The 25,766-nt window shown below is 38.1% G+C and overlaps 5 protein-coding genes and 1 long non-coding RNA gene across 6 annotated transcripts; 4 read left to right on the forward strand and 2 right to left on the reverse strand.

The window, feature by feature from the left end:
* Nucleotides 1-8,616: 8,616 nt before the first annotated feature.
* LOC115425218 (uncharacterized) lies at nt 8,617-20,918 on the reverse strand. Its single transcript, XR_003936207.1, has 3 exons — nt 20,908-20,918; nt 9,975-9,980; nt 8,617-8,725 (listed from the first exon to the last, which is right to left on the reverse strand). It is a non-coding gene; the product is annotated as an uncharacterized LOC115425218 (long non-coding RNA).
* LOC115425184 (histone H4) lies at nt 13,486-13,813 on the forward strand. Its single transcript, XM_030142569.1, has one exon. The coding sequence runs from the start codon at nt 13,486-13,488 to the stop codon at nt 13,795-13,797; it is 312 nt and encodes a 103-aa protein (XP_029998429.1). The 3' UTR covers nt 13,798-13,813.
* On the forward strand, nt 15,823-16,268 carry LOC115425160 (histone H2B 1/2-like). Its single transcript, XM_030142532.1, has one exon. The coding sequence runs from the start codon at nt 15,846-15,848 to the stop codon at nt 16,218-16,220; it is 375 nt and encodes a 124-aa protein (XP_029998392.1). The 5' UTR covers nt 15,823-15,845; the 3' UTR covers nt 16,221-16,268.
* Nucleotides 17,976-18,710, forward strand: LOC115424978 (histone H1-like). Its single transcript, XM_030142407.1, has one exon. It carries the CDS (start codon nt 18,001-18,003, stop codon nt 18,652-18,654), a length of 654 nt encoding a protein of 217 aa, XP_029998267.1. The 5' UTR covers nt 17,976-18,000; the 3' UTR covers nt 18,655-18,710.
* On the reverse strand, nt 20,146-20,855 carry LOC115425134 (histone H2A-like). The gene has a single exon (XM_030142500.1). It carries the CDS (start codon nt 20,583-20,585, stop codon nt 20,199-20,201), a length of 387 nt encoding a protein of 128 aa, XP_029998360.1. The 5' UTR covers nt 20,586-20,855; the 3' UTR covers nt 20,146-20,198.
* LOC115425062 (histone H3) lies at nt 20,822-23,834 on the forward strand. The gene is made up of 2 exons (XM_030142444.1): nt 20,822-21,397; nt 23,747-23,834. Exon 1 carries the CDS (start codon nt 20,943-20,945, stop codon nt 21,351-21,353), a length of 411 nt encoding a protein of 136 aa, XP_029998304.1. The 5' UTR covers nt 20,822-20,942; the 3' UTR covers nt 21,354-21,397; nt 23,747-23,834.
* Nucleotides 23,835-25,766: the final 1,932 nt, after the last annotated feature.

A 25,766-nucleotide genomic window follows, 5' to 3' on the forward strand; every position in this document is an offset into this window, starting at 1 on the left:
ATAAACAGTGATAAATCACTTAAGAAAGGACAAATATAGAGAAAAATTCATTTGCAAACGGCCACATAAGTTGCACCAGGCCTTTATGGGTTAAAAAATGCCATAAAAATATGTGCTAAAAGCATGCTAAATGGGCTATTACCGTGACATCTACATTATTAATTTACTGTCAAAACACTGAATGAAAAACCATCGAACAGGACCATGACAACAAATAACTCAACTGCAAACCTACACAGACATGAATAACAGACTTTTCATGTTTTTGTCTGGTTCTTGGTTATAAACACTTTCCAAAAACCCAATTCCTCTGTTTAATTACACTGTAAAAAAAATCTGTAATTTAACAGAATTTTCACTGTTTATTTTACAGATTTTTCCTGTATTTTTAGGATACAGGAAAATATCAATGAAATGACAAAAACAGACTGTGATTTTACATGTCAAACGTAAAATAACACAAACTGTAACTGTGAATAACCATAAAATTTCCATTTTTTAAAATAATTTTTTTTCTTTTTTCACAGAAAAATAGTTAAAATCCATTTGCAAATGTATCATAATTTCAAAACATTTCTTTTCTATTTATGAGATTAAACTGTTAATTTAAAGTTTGATACTGTAAAAATAAATAAATAAAACAAGATAAAATTACTGACAACTGTAAAAGAAGTATTTGTTCTGTAAGTTTAACAAGACTTGTTTGTTAATTGACAAATATCTTGTGTAATTACAGGAGGTTTCACAACAAAAATGTTGAATAAATGTATTTTGTGAATGTATAACATGTATAAGCACTGATAAACTGTCAAAATACAGCTTTTATCAGTGGATTGTACAACTTAGTCTCACTGAAATTATGTATATTTCTATTTATAGATAATTTGATTGTTTTAATACATGAAAATATTCTTTATTATTAAAAAGTCAAAAAAAAAAAAAAGAAAAGAAGCAAAATCTCAAGTAAAGTTAGGGCAAAAAACTATATTTTAATTATGGAAAATTACTGTATTTGTATGAGATGGTTATTTTCCGTTATTTTACAATATTTTTTCAGCACCTAACATGTATAAGCACTGATAAACTGTCCAAATACAGTTTTTATCAGTGGATTGTACAACTTAGTCTCATAGAAAATTACATATACATATATTTATATATATAATTTTTTATTTATTTATTTATTCATTTATTTATTTATAGGTAATTTGATTGTTTTAATACATGAAAATATTCTTTATTAAACATTAAAAATTAGAAAGAAAAATATGCAAAATCTCATATAAAGTTAGGGCAAAAAACTATTTTAATTATGGAAAATTACCGTATTTGTATGAGATGGTTATTTTCCGTTATTTTACAATATTTTTTCGGCGCCCCTCCTGCCAGGATATTACTGGGTTTTTTTTACTTTTTTTTTTTTACTGTGTAGGAAAATAAACTCACATATATTATTGTTACATATTTCACTCTGACATTTAAAATATAGCTCTGTAATAATATTATGCACCTCTGTCCCACCATAAATAATAATAGTATTTTTTTTTATGCATATCTTTGCTTTTTTATGCATGAATTAATGCCAAGAGTATTTTTATCCATCGGTCTTGGTGCACATGACAGCAGTTTGCCATCACAGTAAAAGGAAAGTCATGTGTGCCACTCTACAAAAGAAGTCACCAGGAAAAGTCATAAAGGCTCGGGTGTGAGAACAGTGTGGAAGAAAAGAGATGAACAGGCTGCAACTCTTGTAGACATTCCTGCTTGTCTCTCATAAATAATCCATGGCAGATTCAGTAGACAGTAAGCAGGGATCACTCTCAGGCTGGGAGGATGGGCATTTTTTATTTTATTTACCAGATATACAGCCCTGGAAAATAATGAGACCAATGCAAAATAATCTATTTCTCAGATTTTACCATTTATAGGTATGTGCTTGAGTAAAAGGAACATTTTTGTTTTATTCTCTAAACTACTGACAACATTTCTTCCAAATTCCATATAAAAATATTGTTATTTAAAACATTTAGTTGCAGAACACAACACATGGTGAAAATAACAACCTCAAGTCATGCAAAGAAAACCAGTTCATTTTCATTTCTAAACAACACCATACTACTGTAGTAACTTGAGTGTAATGTAGGCTGGCCGTTTAGTGGCTGGAGGTAAGTGAGATGCGGATGGGGAACGGGCAGAGGCAGGAAATGGCGTGGTACAAATTTTTAATGTTTTCAACAACCCATATTTACAAACAGAGTGCACATGCCAAAAGTGCAAATGGAGGTCAGAGAAGCAGTGTGTTCTCCAGCAGCAGAACCACAGCTGATGGAAACAGGCGCCTTATATACTGTTCAACAACTGGTTAAAACCACTACAACTCAACAAGGGATGTACAAATTTACATAAAGGATTAAAACTAACCTAAAAACCTCCATAAACCAAACCCACATCCATAGACCATATAAAACCCAAGCTGTATACATAAAACTCTAAACCTGAACACCAAAGATAAATAGAAACCCATAAACCAATAAAACATTAACCCTTTCATGCACAGTGATCACTACAGTGGACAGCTGTTCTACAGCTATTCTCTTATATATTCATGGATTTTGTTCTTTTAGTTTCATTTCAGCCAACACATTGTTCGCTTTTGCATCATCCCATACACTGCAACTGATAACATTACTGTAACTTTGCTGTTCTTGATAAACCTGATCTAACATGTCTGAGTGTTAATCAATTCCTTGTTATTGTTAGGGTTAGGGTTAGGGTTAGGTTTTGCATATTATCTCCATGAAATGAGTAATGACTAGTATTAGAGTATGTTCAAATGTAAGAAAACATCAAATTGTCACTGTCACCACTCACAAGTGTTTCTCCTGGAGGATTCTGTTGGGTTTCGGTAAATTGGCTTAGAGTCTGGTTTTGACCAACTCTATATATAAATAATATTTAACTTTTTTGTTGTGATCTAGCGCTATATAAATGAAATTTGATTGATTGAGTGATTTGATTGGTTTTCCCCTGTAAGTTGGTTTGGAAAAAAGCGTCTGCCAAATGCATAAACATAAACATAAACAAATTAGCACCATTAAAATGTTTTTATTTCATAGTTTTCTCACAGTATATCTGTAAATGCATGTTTCTTTGCTTCCTCAAAAATTAAACACATGGTGTCCAGCTTAGTGGACATTTTCTCAACTCTATGCTAGCGGTACAACTGTCCAACCAGCAGGTAGCTTTTACAAGGAGATGGAGTGACGGTGGGGACGACCAATTGCATGTACGTTAGCAAAACCGCAGAGCCAATCGAAGAGTGATACTTAGGTTAGAGGCGGGACTTCTAGCAGAGACTGACTGTTAACCCTTTGTGTGCCATAATCACTGACTAAACACTACAGACAGCGGTTGTATTTATAGTGGCTGGATATTGGTAGTGACATGTCCCTAGTGTCCCTGCCCAGTTCTACGGCCCTGTGATGGACTTCACAGTGACTTACTTTTAGAGTCGACCTCAGCTGGTCATCCAAGGAACTGCAACTGATGACACATTCGTCTTGACTTGACATTCCAGCCCTGTCAGATGGAATTTATTTATTTGTTTGTTTGTTATTTTCCTTTTTTACTCTTCTCTTCTCTTCTCTTCTCTTCTCTTCTCTTCTCTTCTCTTCTCTTCTCTTCTCTTCTCTTCTCGCTCTTCTCTTCTCTTTCCTCTCCTCTTCTTTTTCTTCTCTCTTCCTCCCATCTCTCTCTCTTTTCTTTTCTTCTCTTCTCTTTCTTCTCTTCTCTTCTCTTCCCTTCTTTCTCTCTCTTGCTTCTACTCTCTCTTCTTTCTCTTCTTCTCTTCTCTTCTTCTCCTCTTCTTCTTCTCTTCTTTTTCTCTTCTCTTCTCTTCTCTCTCTTCTCTTCTTTTTCTTCTCTCTTCTCTTCTCTTCTCTTCTCTTCTCTTCTCTTCTCTTCTCTTCTCTTCTCTTCTCTTCTCTTCTCTTCTCTTCTCTTCTCTTCTAAATTATGATGCCAAAGTATTTGTTCCTATTGTCCACTGTGTATTCACTAAGGGCATTCTCTTAGGTGATTCAGGTAAATCTGACTGTTTTTTACAGTCACATTTACCTCAGTCACATTATGGAGGGTTTAGGATGTGTATAAATCCTTCACAGTCCAGGCCATAGAACTAACACATTACTCCCTCGCAAGGCCCACTGGAGATTTCAATCTACCATAATGAAAGTGTTTGTCTCAGTCAAGTTAACCACAGCTTTTGGCAAATCCCAACGCCCTCCCTCTGTCTCACTACATCAGTGTGTGTCTCTTTCTTACAGATATGTGCATGAGGGTGGTGGAGGATGTTCTGTATAGTAGGACTAATATGTCACATATGATGCACATTGAAGGAGATACATGGTTAGACCAACATTGTTTTAAATCTTCATTAATCCTGATACCAATGTGCTGAGTGTACATGTTGGAAAGAGTGCAGAATTTTCATTAAACAACCACACTGCCTGTTCAGAAACAAATACACACACTGATGAGTCGACTGGTCTTAAAATATGAGCAGCTACAGATAAGGCTGTTCACTCTCTAAGGAATGAAAACTGGAATAACAGAAGGGTTAGAAGTTTTTTAACCTTGGGGTCGGGATCCCACGTGGGGTCGACTGAAATTTCTAGTAATTGATTAAAAAAAAAAAAAAAAAAAACTAGGGAAGTACTTGCAGAGAACAGACCTCCCCCCAACACCAAAATTTAATCATTTGTTCCTTGTGCGAGTATCATCATTTCCTGAAAATTTAATCAAAATCCGTTCACTTTTTGAGTTATCTTGTTAACACAAACCCAGATGAAAACATAACCTCCGTTGTTACACTTGCCGGAGGTACTAATAAAAAAATACGGTGTGTTGACAGAGACAATCCCAATACATAAAAGACATGACAAACTCTGAAGCTGAAACGGAAACACTGTGGTACTATTTATCTTTCAAATGTTCATTGTGGTCAGTTTCAGATGTTGCAGCTCTTTCATAATTCATAGTTTGAGTTCTTGTTTGTTCAGTATTAATTGTCAGCCTTGTAAATCCAAGCTGGACTGACTGTACATATCCTGACCAAAGAAAATAAAATTCTCACTTTGTGCAGTAATCTACACCTGGCTTTTCTGCCTCCGGCCATAATAATATACATTATATAGACTAAATGTCATCTAAAATTAATGTTTTTTGCAGCATAGTATAGCAAACTAGTGCATGATCAAAAACAAAATAATTTTAGCAAAAAAAAAAAAAAAGTCTCCGTTTTGAATGTCTGGGGTCACCAGAAATTTGTGATGTTAAAATGGAATTTACGTATGATTTAGTTTGGAAAGGAAATCACTTCCTTTTTTTTTTTTTTGATTTGCAAAGTGGCTTACTGTATATCATACCTTTCATTGGCAGTGAAGTACTATTGTAAAGTATCAACCAGTCTGCAAAATCTGCTTGTATTTAACCTTGTCTTTTTATTAGGTCATTTTCTTATCTATCAGTACAATACAGTTCATATCAATACATAATGGAACCTACGTGTGAGAGAGATTTGTGCATGAGATATGTGGTTTTGTAGCATTGTGAAGAATAATTATCTTCAGCTCACTCAAAATGTCCTAACTAACTTTTAGCCTTTTAACTTCCACTACTCACTTTTAAGGCAGTGTGTTAATTTCTTACAGCAGACTGCGATTGTCCTTTATCATTTGCTGTTTTTCTTAAAATTTGAAGCAAATTTGAAGCAAACTTTTGACAACATATAAAAAAGTGTGTTATGTCCATTTCCATATGATGTATTATGACTTGTGTTGGAATAACACAAATCTTTGTGATGCCAATCAATAAAGATGTTTGTTTGACATTGCTTTGTCACTGTCTTTGAATATAGAAAAAATGCATTGTGCTTGATCAAGCACAATGCATTTTTTGCAATGCATGAATCTCCTAATTCATGAATTAGGAGATTATTGCTTAACATAAGAAGTATGCCATGGTTGCATTTCTAAGCTCATTTCTAAATCATCTATACTCAAAATAAGCTGCAAATTCTGACCAAGGAAAGGGAAGATACATGTTCTAAAAACAAGGTTAGTATTCTGGCACTGCCAAGATATTTATTCTATCAGCAATTGAAACAAGAAAAAACAACACAAAACAAAACAATAAACAAAACAAAACAAAACAAAATAAAGATGAATATCCCCAAAACAAGTAAATTTTCCTTTCTTGAAAATCACTCTATTCAGTATGTTGTGGAGCACATCATTTAGGCTGCATTGTGTCTCCAGCAGGTGGTGCTGTAAGCTATGTTATACTTAGTTCTAATAAACAGTAGAGGATTAAAGCATTCTATTTTAAGACATAATACAGAGACATCATTTTACCACACATTCTTATACTTTCTTGGAATATCTGGGAAATTAATCAAATAGCTGTAAGAATTTATAAAACAGAAAAGTGTTTTCTATTTACCCCTGTGTGCACTTATTGTTGATTTAATGCATTTATTCGTAGTTGTTTCCAGTGATATTTTATTTGTACACTGATTTATTTATGTTTGTCACATTGCACTTTGGATGTGGGCTGATGTCTGTAGTAAGCTGCAAATGAATTGTCCGCAAGGGATAAATAGAGTTTTCTGACTCTAAATCTTATTCTTTTGTGGGAAAAAAAAAAAAAAAAGGTAAAACCATCTCAAGCAAGTGGAAATTGGCAAACTATTTTAGAGTTTTTATTTCAAATTTCCATAAGTGTTTATTAATGTGAAAATACAAAAAAAGCACAGTAAATATGTTTATGGAAATGCAACTTTGTTTTATTATTCTTTTTTTTTCTTCATGTATACTGTATAAGCTGTACTAAACTTCCTTGAGTCTCTTCTCCCTTTCAGTACCAGCAAACCCATGATCAGCCTGTGTGTGTGTGTGTGTGTGTGTGTGTGTGTGTGTGTGTTTGTTGTAGAGAACAGAGAGTGTGCATTTATCAGAAGTGCATACACTTTAACTGGCTTCACTTATTCACACCTCGTCAGTCTGACTGAGGCACCGTGAGGCCCATTAAGCCACAGAGAACGGATCGACTGAGCCTCATTCTTTTCCCTCATCCTGCATTTCTGAACTCTACTTTTGTGAAAAAGGCTCCAGCTGCTCAAATTAAAGTATTTGCATAATGTCCTGGACAGGGGCGTAGAATTACGTAGGGACGCTAGGGACACGTCCCTACCAATATCCAGCCACTACTGTGTAGTCCCTACCAATACAACCACTGTCTGTAGTCAATGATTATAGCATACAAAGGTTTAACAGTCGGCCTCTGCTAGAAGTCCCACCTCTAACGTAAATGTTGCTCTCTGATTAGCTCTTTGGTTTTGCTAATGTACATGTGATTGGCCATCCCCGCTGTCACTCCATCTACTTGTAAAAGGAACCTGCTAGTTGGACCGCTAACGTAAGTTTTCAATATATTTGGCATTTGTTGTGCCTGAGTCACGTCAGCTAGATGGATTTTAATATCAGCAGTGTCATTTACATGTACATTTGTACATGTGTTTGTTTGTGTGCGCGCCCATGCGTGTGTGCTCGGTAATAAGGATGTAAAGGATGTCAAAGAAAACTGGTCATAAAACACTTCTTTAGGAGTCAAAGTGTAAGTTAGTTCAAGGGTATAGACCTACAGAGGCACAACACAGATACTGAATAAAAGACGATATTTAATGCCAGACAGATACACTTTCTAAAAGTTACTTTACTTATTATTTAATGCATTTCTTTGAAAGAGCAACTGTTTAAAAAACACACATAAAGAAAATTTTTGGGGAAATACAATAAAACCTCAGATTGTACATTTGATTCCAGATGTGATTTATCCATATTTTGGGGGAATAAATTACATGTAATAATTTAAAGTAAATGCCTTTTTTGCTCAGGCAATAACTGTACCATCAAACTCTATGATCATTATATCCCTAATCTGTTCATAGGTCATGCATCAACATTTTCATGTCAGGTGACAGAAAGTAGAGAGGAGGGAGGAGGTAGAGGAGGAGAAGAAGGAGGAGGTAGAGGAGGAGAAGGTGGAAATTCACAGGTGAGGTTAAATAATGATGGATATGTTAATCATGAGAATAAAATTGCAGAATGGATTACATTCTTGTATTGTCTTTAAATATTCAGATATTCATTATAAACATGTCAATTACTGATTTTTTTTTTTTTTTCTGACTATGATTGTTTACTTGTTTGATCAGCTCTACATGACGTGAAATCATGATTGCAAATGCAAAAAAATATCAACTTTCCAAAGTGCTGCCTTGGAGCACTTTTGTTAAAATGTCAATGTCAAAATCAAACCTACTCCCTTGGTCCTGGAGATACTTCTTCTGCTTTTGGCGATGTGAAAGATGTTTTGCTTTCTTCTTCTGATGAGGTAGAGGCACTATTGGCTACACACAAACATCAAACCCAGTTCCAACACAAGATGGAGAGATGTTGAAAGGTGAATAAATCCTCAGCATTCACCATTCAGGTCATGCTACAAACCTGTCTTTCATTCCACATCTCTTTGATACTTTTTGATATATTTTTTTTCCTACTATGTTCACTTTGCACCGTGGGGCCTTAGAGTCTTGTAATTTCAGATTTCTGTATGCGATGCACATATGGCAAAAAACTGACAATAAAGCTGACTTTGACTTTGACTTCTTTCATTGAGCGTCAAAAGGTAAAAAGGCAAACATTTCAGAAAACATAGCAACACTTCAAAAAGGAGAACAATTCTAAAAATCACAGCAAGGTTTTGGAAAACTCAAGGACATTTCAGATTATGGAAAAAGTTGGATGACACTATCTATTGAATACACTGTAATAAAGGATTTCAGGGGTTGGTAAATACAAACTATGGACATCAGTTACATTTTAATCAACAGTAATAACTGTCAGTAAAATCTATTATGACTAGTTCAATTCTACATACACGACCTATTTGTTAACAGTAACAATTGCTACTTAAAATAATATAATAAAATCTACCCCATAATATTGTGACATGTTGGAGGAGCAGCTGGGGTGAGTTTCCCAGCATGCATTGGGACAAATTAGTTGGGACAGTTTTTATGTGTTTTACAGTGTTCTGAGTTGATAAGAAGTGTTGTTCTTTTTATATAGCACAGTTATAGTGTGTTTTACACTTTTTGTTAGGGTTTTTTTTGTTGTTGTTGAATGAATATTTCTATTGAGTTGCATATTCTTGCACCATGAGCTAAGTTGCTCCTTTGTTCATGACCCTCTGTGATGGCATTTTAAACAGGGGTAGTAAAAATGTAGTTCAATAGTGAACTGATCATTTCTGATTCTTCACATACAGGGGTCAGACAAAATAATGGAAACACCTTAAAAAATCAACAAAATATAATTTAATATGGTGTAGGTCCGCCTTTTGCGGCAATTACAGCCTCAGTTCTCCGAGGTATTGATTCATACAACTTGTGAATTGTTTCCAAAGGAATTTTAAGCCATTCTTCAGTTAGAATACCCTCCAACTCTTTTAGAGACGATGGCGGTGGAAATCGACGTCTTACTTGAATCTCTAAAACTGACCATAAATGCTCAATAATGTTGAGGTCTGGGGACTGTGCCGGCCATACGAGATGCTCAACTTCATTAGAATGTTCCTCATGCCATTCTTTAACAATTCTAGCTGTATGGATTGGGGCATTATCATCTTGAGGTGAAGGTGTTTCCATTATTTTGTCCAACCCCTGTATTTGCTAGGGTTAGAGGTTCAGTGATGAATACTTCCTATGTTCCTCAGTCTTTTAATTCTCAGGGGTCTGAGCGTATTATGGCCACTTTTAAGTACTTTTGATTTTGTAAAATTAGCCTCCTCTTAATAAGTAATGGATCATTAGTAACACTGATGATTTATCAATAATATTTAAATAGATGAACATATTTCTATTAATAAATAATAGTTTATATTACTCACTTTTTATGAGTAATTTGTTGTGTAATTGATGGAGTTTACCTAATTCCTTTTAGTGTGTTATAGCTGTTAAATTTAGTTACATTTTATTCCAAATATGGGGTAAAATCTATTCAACCAAAATGAATGCAAATTGTTACCTCACTTTTATTGAGTAGATTCTAAAGGTTTGTTTTTATAGTGTAACCTCTGTGATGATCGGAGGTGTATGTCCATAAAAACTGTTGTCTCGCTCATGAATCTGAAATGTTGCAGTGGTTTATTTAGTTTATTTTTTATTATATCGTGGACAATCCCAATTAATTAACTGTATCAATAACAGTAAAAACGGGGCAGCTTTAGCCAACACGGCTAGTATCCTGCTGTAGAGCCTGATGACAATAGACACCCTAAAAAAAACAATATGTTACAGCACATTAATTAAAAAGAGAGAGTTAAGACAGATAAGAGACAAGATAAATCAATAGAGAGAAAAGAGAAAAAAAAGAACAATGAAACATCAGTACAATCACAGAAAAACAGCACATAAAATCCAAACATACAAAAGCAGCACATATAATATAATCACACACAATACATCAGCACACAATCACAGACAAGGATGCAGATAGGCAGACATCACATATTGACAGACAGCATCCATGATCATGATGCAAAGTGACTTGTGAGGTCGTACTTTGTGAAATCTGAAGTCCATCAAAACAACAGGTGTTATCCAACCATATCTATAAGTGACAAAACATCTTATATTTTGTGATCTAACTTGCAAGTTTCTGAAATGTTGTTGTGTTTTGTCATCATGTATCTTCAAAAAAACATCATTTCTCATCACCCCCAACTATCATAAAATGCCTCAAATGTCCTCCACACCACACATGAAAAAAAAGAGAGAGAGAAGAGAAGAAAAGAAACCATTTCACAACCAACAAAGACTCTCATGCAATAAACAGTCTGAGCACCGGCAGAGGAAAAGGCATGTTGATCATCCAAAAATCAACCAGAGGTGCTGAGAAAAATGAAATATCAAAGATGATTCAGTTAGAGCCCTCCTGATGCACAAATAATATTTTCACTCAATAACACAAGTTTGCAGGTGATAACAGCTTGGTGGGTAGGGAAGCGCATTAGCCTGAAGGAAACAGAGCACAAGGGTTTTAAATTGGATACGAGTAAAGCTTGTAGCTGAAGGGGAGAAGGAAGATAAGATGGAACAAAAACAGGCAGTGTATTCTAGGTGAGTGTTTTTATCTTGCCTGGGGTTTTACAGTTTTTTGTAAAGGTGGCACAGATCTACTGAGAACAGATATGTAAAAAGAGAAATAAAAGTCAACCAAATAAAGAACAGAATATAACGACTCAAACAGAAGGTCTGGCAACAACACTGTCTGTCTCATCTTCAAGACTTGACATTTTATGGCAAAGATCATAGTTTATAACTGAATATTGAAAATGTCTGGTATTGTTTAGTATCGTTCAATACTCAGTGTTAAACTGAAGGAATAAATGTTCTCATTGTCAGTTAAAGCAGAACAAACACATGGCTTCTTTACACTATTATGAAAGGCTGTAGTTACAATTGGCACCACTCATTTTTTAACATATGCTAACTAAAGTGATTACATTGAGAGTTAAATATGTGTGTTCATATTTAATCAGAATATAACTTCTTTGACCGGTACAGAGTAATTTTGTAGGAAACATAACAGAAGTTGTTTTCTAGATTTCTATTATCTGTTAAAAACCTAAAACTGATTTTGTGGTGACTTCCAGATGATTTTTGTCTTTAAAAGGACCCTTTCCTAAGTTATTTATCACCATTCATTATAATATAACCTTCTGCATTTTGCATTTTTCAGGGAAAATCTTTATGTAGATGTTCATAAAAGCTCAGAGTAAATTCAAAGGTTATTTTATATCAGAACTGAGAAAACTGAGAAGAGAGAAATTCACCTGGATCATTTCCATGTGTTGATAAGATTTGTAGTCCAACAGTTATTAAACATTTTAGATCAGTAAATTATTTGTTTCAGTGCTTAGGTCTTAGCAGCACAAAACCTTGGTCACACCTTTAGTCACACACCAGTTTTGTTTTGCATCTGCTATATTTCTATTCCTTGAAATAATGCATTGTATGATTCATTTTACCAACACCTTCTGGGAGGGCGGACATGCTGGAAGGGCTGGGAGAAGCGATGCAATGTTATGGGAAGAGCTGCAAAATTCTAAAGTTTAAATACATATGCTATCCCATTTGGAGCTCAAGTTGTGTGCTTGAACTAACTTGCAGGCTTTGATTCATTTCTGAATAATTTATCATGTCAAATATAATGTAAAGTTTCAGTCAAAGAATCCATTATTGAGTCATTCTGAGTTCATGTGAGCTGCAAAAAAAATAAATTAAATGTCCATGACATTATGTCATTCAGGCTTAATTTCTACTATGATGCTTGGTGATAGTGATTGGTGGGTTTCAGTTAGCAAATAGGGTTAAAGCATGTGCTGCACTGTACCTGTGGCACAGTAGTGGGTGAGGATGTGGATGTGTCTGATACATAGTCATCTTAGAGTATGACAATAAGAGCAGAAAAAGAAAACTACAGAATGCATGGGTCAAATCAGATGTAACAGGATTAAAGCTGTTGTCTAAATGGAGGGAGGGAAAGTCAAGGAAACTGTTTAGGAAGTGAAGCATAAACTGGGGGGTTAAATGTCAAAATAAATCACAGCAGTATCCTGAAAGGAACTCTTAAAGGGCTCAACAGTTATAATGTACATGTGTGCAAGGGTTCAGGTTAAGAAGCAGATGTAAATGCCTGGAGTGGGGATATTGTGATAGGGCGGAATACGTGTTCAAAGTAATAGACAAGTAGGAGTAATAAGTAATAATGGGCCTCTGTGAGTAGAAGTAGAAATTCAGTTCTCCTCCACATACCTGAGGAGTAAAAAGGTTGGCAGCGAAACCTCATTGAACATAAAAGTATTGGAAACAACCCTGCATCTCTCTCTCTCTCTCTCTCTCTCTCTCTCTCTCTCTCTCTCTCTCTCTCTCTCTCTCTCTCTCTCTCTCTCTCTCTCTCTCTCTCTCTCACACACACACACACACACACACACACACACACACACTTACTCCGCCATTATAAAATATTTTGAAGTGCCTTGTGTATAAATGGTGCAATACAAATAAATCTGCCGCCTGTTCCAGATACTTCAGCACCTCGGACAGCGAATATCACCAGCTTTAAGGTTTATAGTGAAAACTGCCGCGAGGAGCTCAAAACTCAGATCAGCTCCATTTAACCCTGATACTGTCCACCTGGTGGCGCTGATAAACCTAAGAGGTGAAAATGACCCTCCGTGGAAATCCATAGAGGAAGAATACTCCCACCCAGCTTTCCTCAATCACGTTCTCATACACTGAATAACTACCAGGGACTGTGCAGGCTGGAGGATATCTGCAGAATACACGGACAGTGAAAAATGAGTGGCCGCGGAAAAGGAGGTAAAGGACTCGGTAAAGGAGGCGCGAAGCGTCACCGTAAAGTTCTTCGGGATAACATCCAGGGCATCACCAAGCCCGCCATCCGTCGTCTGGCTCGGCGTGGTGGAGTGAAGCGGATCTCTGGTCTGATCTATGAGGAGACCCGCGGAGTGTTGAAGGTTTTCCTGGAGAACGTGATCCGTGATGCCGTCACCTACACCGAACACGCCAAGAGGAAGACTGTGACCGCCATGGATGTGGTTTATGCTCTGAAGAGACAGGGCCGTACTCTGTACGGATTCGGAGGTTAAATATCCCATAAAACTACCATGAAATCAAAGGCCCTTTTAAGGGCCACCCACACCATGTAAAGAGTCATTCTTTCATTGACTTCATCATTGTCGTGTTAATTCAAACGCTAAAATGGGGTTGAAGTCATTTTTGGTCCTGTTCTAGAAACTACAAGGCTCTTTTAAGAGCCACCTACTGATCCAACTGCAACAATGAACATTAACTAAGCATGTACAAGTACAGTGAAATTAAAAACGAGTCAGAGCTGCACACATACATTCTATTAAGTATACGTGTTAATGTATTGTTCACATGTTTGCTGAGTTGAATTGAAAGTTCTTTTCACTATTAGTTTGTTTCTCTGTAAGTTGTCATATGTCCCACGCTCTTGAATGCACTATTGCCGTACCGACGTTGTTGAACGTTAATACGTGAAATGAGATACTGAGTAGTTTGTTCCTTTACTTTTATCCATCATTCACCTGAACCTCACCCCCCAACCCATTCCCTGCTGTGTGTAAATGCCAGAAAGTGAGACAAATGACGTTATATTATCTAAGTTGGATGTGTTGTTGAACTTTACAGGGTGGGGAAGCAAAATTTAAAATATTTTGAGGCAGGGATTGAAAGACAGTGTATGACCAATTAGTTTATTGAAAGTCATGAGAATTTATTTGCCACAAGAAAATTTACATAATAGAAAATATTTTTATTCTATGTGTCCTCCTTCTTTCTCAATAACTGCCTTCACACGCTTCCTGAAACTTGTACAAGTGTTCCTCAAATATTCGGGTGACAACTTCTCCCATTCTTCTTTAATAGTATCTTCCAGACTTTCTCGTAATAGTTTTGCTCATAGTCATTCTCTTCTTTCCATTATAAACAGTCTTTATGGACACTCCAACTATTTTTGAAATCTCCTTTGGTGTGACGAGTGCATTCAGCAAATCACACACTCTTTGACGTTTGCTTTCCTGATTACTCATATGGGCAAAAGTTTCTGAAAAGGTATGGATAATAGTGTTAGGTATGATTATGACATCAATATATGTTTGGTTTCAAAACAATTGACGTAGTGCCTGCTGAGAAAAAACAACTAAATGTTCATTGTAAATTTTGCTTCCCCACCCTGTAGTGTATTGTTTAGCTGTGCATAAGCTAATGCTGTCTCATACTGGTGTGTTGTTAAGGCTAATAAGCTTGGTCATGTTGTCTGTGTGCTTCGTGGGGTGTATACAGGGGTGATTTAGTTTCTGTCGCGTGAACCAGATGTAGTTGAGTGCCAAGAACAGTCCGTTTGTGATTTTGGTTATGCCACTCTGTTGTGTATTGTATATGGTGTCTGTTATACTGATCGTTACTCCATATTGTTATTACAGACCACAGCAAATAAATCATACATTGGCTGGACATCTGTCTCTGTGTTTTTTGGCTGGAACACCATCTCTGCACCTTGCCGCTCTAAACCAGTTAAATTCTTGGAGACAAACCACCTCTCCTTTTTAATACGCCTTAACACATATTAATTATAACATGGAGTTGGATTAATGTAAGTCTAAATGTAGTCTTGTTTGATAAGGACATAACTTATCAATAAAAAAAACAAAACAAAACACTGAACTGTTACACAGCCAAGAAAAAACAGAAAATAAACTGGTTCATGTGACTGAGCCGTCTGTCGTTAATTTCTAGTTGATGTGAATTAATGATGGTCTTTGTTTCTGATTAAATAAAGAACATAAAATACAGATTAATTTATGTATTTATGATCCATCTGCATCATTAGTTGGTTTGTAAGAACACACACTTTGGCCTCATTCTGAGACAGAAAACCTCAGTCCTTTGTCTCCACAGACTCCTTGTGGTCGTTTTCCCTCCTTTACGCACAGTCTGCGTCCAGACTCAACATGTTACCATGGAAATACGACCCTCCCCACTGACACCCTCCGACCCGTTGAACCTTTGAGCCAATCACAGCTCGGGGCCCGTGCAGCTGGGTTTGCATGGAGTCTGTATAAGGACTGTGGATCTGTCATCTGTCTTCATTCGTTACTGTTGAAGGTAAACGATGCCTGAACCAGCCAAGTCCGCGCCCAAGAAGGGCTCCAAGAAAGCCGTGACCAAGGCCGCCGGCAAAGGAGGCAAGAAGAAGAGAAAGACCAGGAGGGAGAGCTACGCCATCTACGTATACAAGGTCCTAAAGCAGGTCCACCCCGACACCGGAATCTCCTCCAAGGCCATGAGCATCATGAACTCGTTCGTCAATGACATCTTTGAACGCATTGCTGCTGAGGCCTCTCGTCTGGCTCATTACAACAAGAGGTCCACCATCACCTCCAGGGAGATCCAGACCGCTGTGCGCCTCCTGCTGCCCGGTGAGCTGGCCAAACACGCCGTGTCTGAGGGTACCAAGGCCGTGACCAAGTACACCAGCTCCAAGTAAACTCCTGTGGTCCTAAACCTGAATCCAAAGGCTCTTTTAAGAGCCACCCACCAAATCTGAAAGATGAACTTCAGCTGGAGTCACACTATAATAAATATCACAACACTTGACGTTAACTGGAAAAACAATTACAATGGAATAAGAAGGTTCCTCACACTCAGATGTCTGCATTCAAAATTTTGTGTTTTCTCTGCAGGTACTGATATTGGAGCTTTGCTACAACTTCAGGTCATTAGTCAAACACTAGTTCAAGTGTAGAAAGATACTGGGTAACAAATGTGACACTTCCACTCCTTAGATGTAGACTGAAGTTCATATATTGTTCAGTATTCCTAGGCTGAAAGCACACTTATCTGTAAATGGCAGTGCCTTTGTTACAGAATTATTTTTAGGTGTGATGACTCTCTGCCCCTAAAAGTATTAAAATTTTTCTTTTAGGACACAGTCAGTTATCTGCAAGTTATTTTCAACCCTTTTATTGTGTTTGGGTCAAATTTGACTCATTCACAACTTTAGGTATGTAAAAAGTACCATTTTCTTTATTTTAATGCAACATTTTTTTTTTTCTTTTCCATTTTAGCAAATTCTAACTCACTCATATATACACACCTATACATGTGCAAATACTCAGTCACCTGGCATCAGCCCTCTCCCAGTGGAATACATTAGTCTATTAGATTTTGATATACACATTTGACCAGCTAACATTAAGACTGTGGGCAGCTTTCTAACAAATTACAACAGTTTAATGAAAAAATAGAGTATTTATTAATCAAGACTTACATCAAATTTTACAGTTTTGTTTGCATCCTTTCTGACTGATACAGAAATACATATATTAGTCCTAACACTTGTAAGAATAATTGATCCAAACAACAACAATTTATAAAATAAGTATAGGCATGTGATAGTTTTCTGATTTTAAAAATATACTTATTGTCAGATGATCTTCATGAGGAACTTAATCCTCTACTTGACTTTAGAAAATAAGATGACCATTTTTCCAACAATGGAAAAACTGATTTAAACCCTTAAGACTTCAATTTTAGGTGGTGAGATGTTCACTTAAGGTTATAGTTCAGAGATATGATTGTATAAAATAAAAGTAGGTTGAGGGAAAATGTTGATTGTTTATTTGTTATTTATGAATTAAAAACATATGACATACATCTTTCAATATTTTTATACCCTTAAAAATTATCTTCAGAAGACTGATGCCTGTGCATCTGTGCAGAGCTGATCAGACCACTGTTAATATGAGCTGTAAGTCAGTGTGTTTGGTGTTGACAAAACAGCCTCAGTTTTATCAAATATGTTCATCACACATACGGTTTTAGAGTTTGAGATTCTCAATAGGAATGTTGAGCAACTGGACCACAGGTTTGGTGGAGTTTGGATACATTTGAAGTTATTTTATAACGGGAGTAAGTGTGAAAATCCGTGGATGGGTGTTGTCCATGTGGGTGTATATGTGAGGTTTGGAGGTGGTTCAGACTAAATCCAGGGATCCTCAGAGGTCTACATGAGTCCAGCATGAAGAGACAAAGGTCCGCTATCGGCTCCGTTCACTGTCAGCCTCCAGTCCTTCACCTGCAGCTGTTTTATTGGCTTTTATCTGTGAAGAGAAAACACAAGATTCCCACCATCCTGACTGGACCAAGGACACACGGAGAGATTGAGTCTCCACGGTTCTCATGGTGTGTTTAAGGCCATCCCGTGCTCTGAGCTCCATTTCAGTCTAGTCAGACACTTGTGTGATCGGACATCTCCAAGTCCAACTATGGCAGAAGTAGCTCCAGCTCCCGCCGCGGCTCCGGCCAAAGCCGCCAAGAAGAAGGCGTCCAAGCCCAAGAAGGCGGGACCCAGTGTCGGGGACCTGATCCTCAAAGCCGTGTCCGCTTCTAAGGAGCGGAGCGGCATGTCTCTGGCCGCCCTGAAGAAGGCTCTGGCCGCCGGAGGATACGATGTGGACAAGAACAAGGCCCGGGTCAAGACCGCGGTCAAGAAACTGGTCCTGAAGGGGGCTCTGGTCCAGACCAAGGGGACCGGGGCCTCCGGCTCCTTCAAGATGAGCAAGAAGACCGAGACCGAGACCAAGGCCAAGAAGCCCGCAAAGAAAACCGCTCCTAAAGCCAAGAAGGCTGGCGCCAAGAAACCCGCAGCCGCAAAAAAGCCCAAAAAGGCAGCGGCGGCCAAGAAGGCCCCAGCCGCCAAGAAGGCTCCGAAGAAGGCCAAGAAGCCCGCAGCAGCGGCCAAGAAGGCGGCCAAGAGCCCCAAGAAGGCAGCCAAGAGCCCCAAGAAGGCGGTTAAGAGCCCCAAGAAGGCGGCCAAAAAGGCCCCCGCAGCCAAGAAAGCCCCCGCAAAGAAGGCAGCCAAGGCCAAAGCAGCGACCAAGAAGGCCCCGGCAAAGAAGGCAGCCCCGAAGAAGAAGTAAAGAGTCCCAGCCTGAGACAGGACCCCCACTGAGCAAAGGCTCTTTTAAGAGCCCCCACCACTACTGTAAGGAGACACTTCCTCCTTGTAATCCAGACCAATGTGATCTAAAGTAGGTCGGATCAGTAAAACACTACGGTAATAACCTATAAATACTCACAACTCCAAATTTTTCTTTGTAAATGTAAATATTTTCATGTCTTTACAATAAAACAAAGTATGATTTCACAAAAACTGAATAACCTGAACAAATATGAACAACCTGAAATGTCTTAAGCAAATTAAGTGCAATTTTAACAATATTATGTCTAAATGATAAACTGAAGCATACAATTGTTAAAATTTCACTTATTTATTCAGTTTGTTCATGTTATGCACATGGATTTAAAGGATAGTTTGTAGATGTAAATGTTTTCATAATGTGATCTTACTTTTTTCCACACTAAAATATAGAGGAAAGTTTGGAGTGGACATTATTTATATATTATTATGCTATTATTTTACTGGTCTGGCCCATTTCAGATTAAATTTAGTTAAATGTGGCCCCTGGACTAAAATGAGTTTGACACCCCTGCCTTAAATGGTGTAAATCACAACTGCAGACCCACTTCCTCTGGACAGATAGTTACTGTATTCAGCCACAGTTGAATTAGACAAGCTTTGACTAGTTTGTAAATAGATTATTTACATAATCTCTATGGTTGCGATGCAATAAAATAACCCAATAGAAAATAAAAGACAGTCATTACAAACAGACATAATCATGTTTGATATGAGAGACTGGGTTGTAAACTATTCAATTACGATACTAATGATAATCATCAAACCTCAGATAAAAATAGTTTTATCTGGTTTCATTCTGGTGGTATTCTGTTTTTAAAATTAGTTTTAAAGGTAGACCACAGGTATTTAGTTCATAATAAATCTATTTTATTTCATGAAATTAAAACATAAAACAGACTTGCAGAAGTATCTAATAGCCTTTAAAAAAATGTACTGGCTCTGACTGAAATCTTATGTTCAGTTTATCAGTATTAAAGCAGTTCAAGCAGGGAAGTAGGTACATGTTCCCATATAATGAGAATATGCAACAAGATAATAACTGACATCACCAGGAACCCTAATTATTCATTGTTTAAATAGCAAATAAACAATTAAAATGCATATCCTGAACATGGGATGTTAAGGTATTGGCCAGCTTTAGAGGATTACATGTCTGAGTGTAATTTAGCTCCTCACACAACAGAATGCATGTATGAATGTTACAATGTGACACTCTACCTTATGGAAATATTGAATTGGTATAAGGTGTAACGAGTAGTATTCTTTTATTAGCGCAGATGCCTAAGAGAATTTACACTCAAGTCAGTAACGGGAATTTAGTTTTTTTGCGTTACAAATTGAATAGACAACTAAAATCTTACGCATTTGCATAAAGGAATACTAGTTCTATTGTTGAATATCAGGAGTTGTGTTCTTTCTCAGTGAGTGTGTGGCTCTTAAAAGAGCCTTTTTGGGTTTGGATCATTAGGTCCGTGTGGACTTCTACTTGGCCTTGCCGGCCTTCTCGGTCTTCTTGGGCAGCAGAACCGCCTGGATGTTGGGCAGGACTCCTCCCTGGGCGATGGTCACTCCTCCCAGCAGTTTGTTGAGCTCCTCGTCGTTGCGGACAGCCAGCTGCAGGTGACGGGGGATGATACGAGTTTTCTTGTTGTCTCGGGCGGCGTTTCCCGCCAACTCCAGGATCTCAGCGGTCAGATACTCCAGCACAGCCGCCAGATACACAGGGGCTCCGGCACCCACCCGCTGGGCATAGTTCCCTTTGCGGAGCAGTCTGTGGACACGGCCCACGGGGAACTGGAGCCCGGCACGAGAGGAGCGGCTCTTGGCCTTAGCTCTGGCCTTACCGCCGGTTTTGCCTCGTCCACTCATGATTAGTTTTCTTTTCAAGTCTAGACTCAAACAGAAGTGTCCGCAGATCCACCCGCTCTACATTATATGCTTCTGCTGAGCGCGCGATGGTGTGTATCCACCAATCAGAAAAGGGGCTTTTGACCCGCAGAGGGCTGTCCACTCTGAGTTCTGGCGGTTAGTTTGAAAGAAGTTTCCTCCAATCAGCAGCTGATACTGAGTCTGGGGGTCGGGGCTGATGTTCAGGGTGAGTGTCTGGCCAATCAGGAGCCGGAGATCTGAACATGAGTCACCGTTCCACCGCAGACCCACGGGTTAAAACCAGCCTCTGTCTGCTACAGACTCACATTTCTTCTGTAAACAGAGAAAAGTTCAACCATGGCCAGAACCAAGCAGACCGCCCGTAAATCCACCGGAGGTAAAGCCCCCAGGAAGCAGCTGGCCACCAAGGCTGCCCGCAAAAGCGCCCCGGCCACCGGCGGCGTCAAGAAGCCTCACCGTTACAGGCCCGGTACCGTGGCTCTGCGGGAGATCCGCCGCTACCAGAAATCCACCGAGCTGCTGATCCGCAAACTGCCCTTCCAGCGGCTGGTCCGAGAAATCGCTCAGGATTTCAAGACCGACCTGCGCTTCCAGAGCTCCGCCGTCATGGCTCTGCAGGAGGCCAGCGAGGCTTACCTGGTGGGGCTGTTCGAGGACACCAACCTGTGCGCCATCCACGCCAAGAGGGTCACCATCATGCCCAAAGACATCCAGCTGGCCAGACGCATCCGCGGAGAGAGAGCTTAGACTGAGCATCCACTGAACACAACGGCTCTTTTCAGAGCCAACACATGGACACAGAAGAGCTGCCTGTTTAAACATCTGACCTAATCATGTGTGTTAACTTATCAGTGTATTTTTAAACATTTTAACTCGAAGGTGCTCGTTTGAGGTCGTGGATGACAACTTAGATACGTTATTTCAACAGCTTTCTGTTGTAGATGTTCAGCACCTCGGACAGCGAAGGAAAAAAACTTGGAGTGTATTTGTAGCGTTTATCAGATACTACATTCAAATTGCTTTACTTTGTTTAACCCTCCTATTGTCCACTTGGTGGGGCTAAAGCACCAGAGGTAACAGTGGGTTTTAGTGAATATATTCATTTATTTATTAATAACCTTTATTTAATTGAAGGAGTTTTACAAAGTATTGCAAGACAAACACACACACACACACACACACACATCTATACTTAATAATCATATACATATTTCCCCACCTGTATATACATCCACACATAACAATATGCAATTACCCATGTTCACAAGGATGGATAAAACATCTGTATATACACCAGGGATTAAAGTTCTCCGTCACCACGACGGATTTCCGTCAAATGGAAAAACTGAGGGGGGAAAAAGTCATATTGAAGTAACTTCCCCACGTGTTTCGCGGAGTCCAGTTGGCACCGGGTCCCGGGTCCTAGGTCTGCTGTCCTGGGTCTGCGGGTGTTTAACACAGGCACGCCACGCACAGGGGACTGATAGGTTTAACAGTGATGATAATAAGAGGACTTCTTTATTTTTATGTCGGGAGGAAAGATTGATGACTATTTATCTTTGGAAGGAAACGCTGCTCATTCTGTGCCTCAGAAACACATGGACAAGTTCAGCTTTACCGAAGTTCAGCCTCCAGACTAACTTTAGTTTAGTGCGAACAAGTAGCCTTCATTATGAAAGAACCACAGTGAAAAGGGAAGAAGACAGAACTGATCTACATGTACCTTCATGTTTGGGTTCATAGCTTATCTCCTCTTGCCGGTATATGACTAGTGTGTTTGTGTGTATGTGCCCTTCCCGTGCGTGCGGCTGTGCGCGCCGCGGCCTTACGCGGTTACGCGCCCGACTGCATAAGTGCTTTATTTTGACCCGTTTATCATCTTATTTCTATCTGTGTGGTACAGTACGAAGATAAAATTGAATGAATGAGTAACACCCTTGGTATTTGCAAAGCCACTGTATTTGAAATACCCTCAGAGAGGATCTGGAACGGAATATAATTTATGTTTCAGTTGACGTAATTTCTTCCAATCAAAAGAGAACATGATATTGGCGGGGGGGGTGGACGCAGGTTTGACGATGTACAGATTATTTTGGCTAGCATATAAGACATCATGGACACGTTTGTAGAGGAAGGTGCTGAAGTGGTAACTATTGAGAGATGCGTGAAAAATACAGGGTGTCCCATAAGTCTCCATACATAGGAGACATAATACATTCCATACATATATGGTTCTAACATGTATTTCTTTATATTTCTTCTTTCTAGTTCTTCTGCAGTGGAGGACAAGCATTGAAATGTGTTCCCGACAAAATGGCAGTCATATAGAGCATATTATATAAATAAAAATGGTTTATATCAAGAAACGTTTATTTTTCCTATGTATGGAGACTTATGGGACACCCTGTAGATGGAGGTGGGCGTGGCTTGAAGAGAAGGGAGACGATGGAACTCCAATTAGATCATGGTGCAAAAAATGAAGCAGCCTGGTGCGTGCATGTGCGTAGTTTGCCACAAGAAAATTTTGTATGGTTCCAATGGTAAAAAAGTCCTGATCCGCCATCAATCTGAGAAGTTGAAGATTAGTTGGTTAGGGTTACATTTACACAGACATTTTCCCCAAAATTCATGTGCTGTTGGAGTTGGAGTTATGTTTTAGGAGTTCCTAAATTGTTAAATAAAAAGTTTTTCACTCATTTTTTGCAGTAAGGTTTTCTTCTAGTTATTTTTACTTGCTTCACAGGTTTTCATACCCTTTAAAATTAACCAGAGAACACCAAAATTGACCTGAAGCTTTAAAAATTTTCAGGGGGAGGACCCCCAGACCCCCCACCAATACCACTCATGATATTTTTTCTATCCATGTTACTAATCTTCTACACCTGTACACTCTCCCATTCAGTGTTTTTTACAGTATTGCCAAATTTGACTATATAAACTTGTACGCTATAGTAGTATTGTACTGCATCATTTTTAATAGTGGCCAATGATTTTGACCAGAAGAAAATTTTCAGTCAGATGAAATTTTTTTTGCTTTAATCCCTGATATACACTCATATATATTTACATCAGCACATATATATATATAGACACAATAACAAATGCACACATATTTAGAATATGCATACATGTCTACACACATGGACACTGAAGAGCTGCTTGTTTAAACATCTATCAGTGCTTTTTTTTTTTTTTTAATTGAAGTTAAAATTACATATGGACTTCTGATATTTTTGATCATAAATGCATTCGCTTCAATAATAATAATAATAATAATAATAATAATAATAATAATAATAGCTTCATTTATATAGCACCTTTAAAAACAACGTTTACAAAGTGCTTTGACAGAGGGCACAACAGCAGGATACAAGAAGCAAGTAAAAACACTAAAACAGAAGAAACACAATAAGAAAGATGTGTACAACAAATGCAAAAAATATGGTACTTCGAATAATTTAAGTGAATCGGACGAAAGAAGGCAGGAATAACATAACATGATGCTGTTAAATCAATACAAAAATGAATAAATGAGATAAAACAACATCATGTATGAGAATATAAATTAATAATCAAACTATTGATACCATTTCAGAATCTCGACCAGCAAAAAAACAACAAACTTAGTGCATACTGTTGTCCACTTGGTGGCGCTAAAGCAGCAGAGGTAACTGACGTTAGTGGATATATCCATCACCTCTGGGGATTAAATGTCCAGTGCTAAAAACATTTAAATGAGCAAATCCAGTTCTGACTATTTCCAATGGGTTTGGCCTCTGATTTCCCTCATCTGAGTTCAGATTTGTGGTGATAAAAGACTGGAGGTAATTACAACGTGATAATGTCTTACTCTAAAAACTGAAAGATCCCTTAAAGTTGGTTTCGCTGGTCTCTTTTTGGGTGAAAATCTGAAGTCAGTCTATTATCCAGATGAAGCATTAAACAAGACTGTAAATGTAAAGCAACTCATGTTCAGTGAATTTCAGTTGTAAACTATTTCTTAATGGTACATTTGTGTGGAGTAGTTCACCATTTATTAGCTATGTTAATGGGTTTTTTATGTAAGTTGCTGCAAATGTTTTAAAAACAACCCCACAGAATATCTGAGTGAAAAAGAGTTCCTGTGCTCAGGAACTCTGTAGTACTTTTTTTTTTTTTAATCATCCAACTGATCAAGAAAATCACGTTATTCAATTCAAAGGCTTCTGTAAGAGCATTGAGAGCTCAGTAAAAATAAAACAAAACACCTGTACCTAAAATCTCAACTCTATTAACTGGAATAATCAGTGTCTGTATTTATTATAAACTCCTCACTGCTCTATTTTTGTCACAGACACAACTCTCTACTGCTTGGAAATGTGAATCAGCACCACTTTCTTATCAATAATTACTTTTAAAATGTTCTGGCGAGTGTTCTCTCACTATCGCAGCACATTCTGCTGTTAACATCTTTGCAGCATTCTGTGCATTTGTGCGATTGTAAAATTCCATTGTTTTAAGGCGAAGAGCTAGGAAAGTGGTCAGAGCAGTTTGTAACAGGACTTCATAATGGCTCAGTCTTCAGATGCAATAATGCACTGCAGAGTTGTGAAGCACTGTCATCAGTCACTTCTTGCATCTTTGCTGCTAAAGTATGCCTCAGCATAAGTATGAGCAGTACGACCTTTGGTCCAGTCACTGATGTTTCAGATGAAAGCTCCTAAGTTGCCTCTTTTAGGGGTGACAACACTGTGAGGCATTCTGCAATGGTGTGGTTGGCAGAGGACAGTGGAGGTAAATTAGGAGGTAAATCAGTGAAGGACCAACTGGTACTTGACAAACCGTCGTAGATAAAATGATTAGACCACCCCTTGTTTTCTTCAGTTTCTTGTTCATTTTAATGCAGTTACATCACTCTGAGCTACTCTACTGAAGCTTTTTCTGTTCATGTTCAATGAATGATTCCTGTCAATCTCATATTTTATGTCTGTATCTGTGACCGTGATCTGTAACTTCAGTAAAGGAGTGTTCCTTTCAGCTCCACCTGTTCTATCACACATTACCTGTGTGTGCATCAGCTCAGTCCACACCTGACAGTGTCCAGTGTGGATCCTCCACTAGAGCAGACAGCTCCTGTCCTGAGTCTCCTGGATGGTTGTAGCTCAGGTCTAGCAGTTTGAG

This window comes from Sphaeramia orbicularis, chromosome 1, assembly GCF_902148855.1.
Source record: "Sphaeramia orbicularis chromosome 1, fSphaOr1.1, whole genome shotgun sequence".
In the NCBI taxonomy this organism is placed as follows: Eukaryota; Metazoa; Chordata; class Actinopteri; order Kurtiformes; family Apogonidae; genus Sphaeramia; species Sphaeramia orbicularis.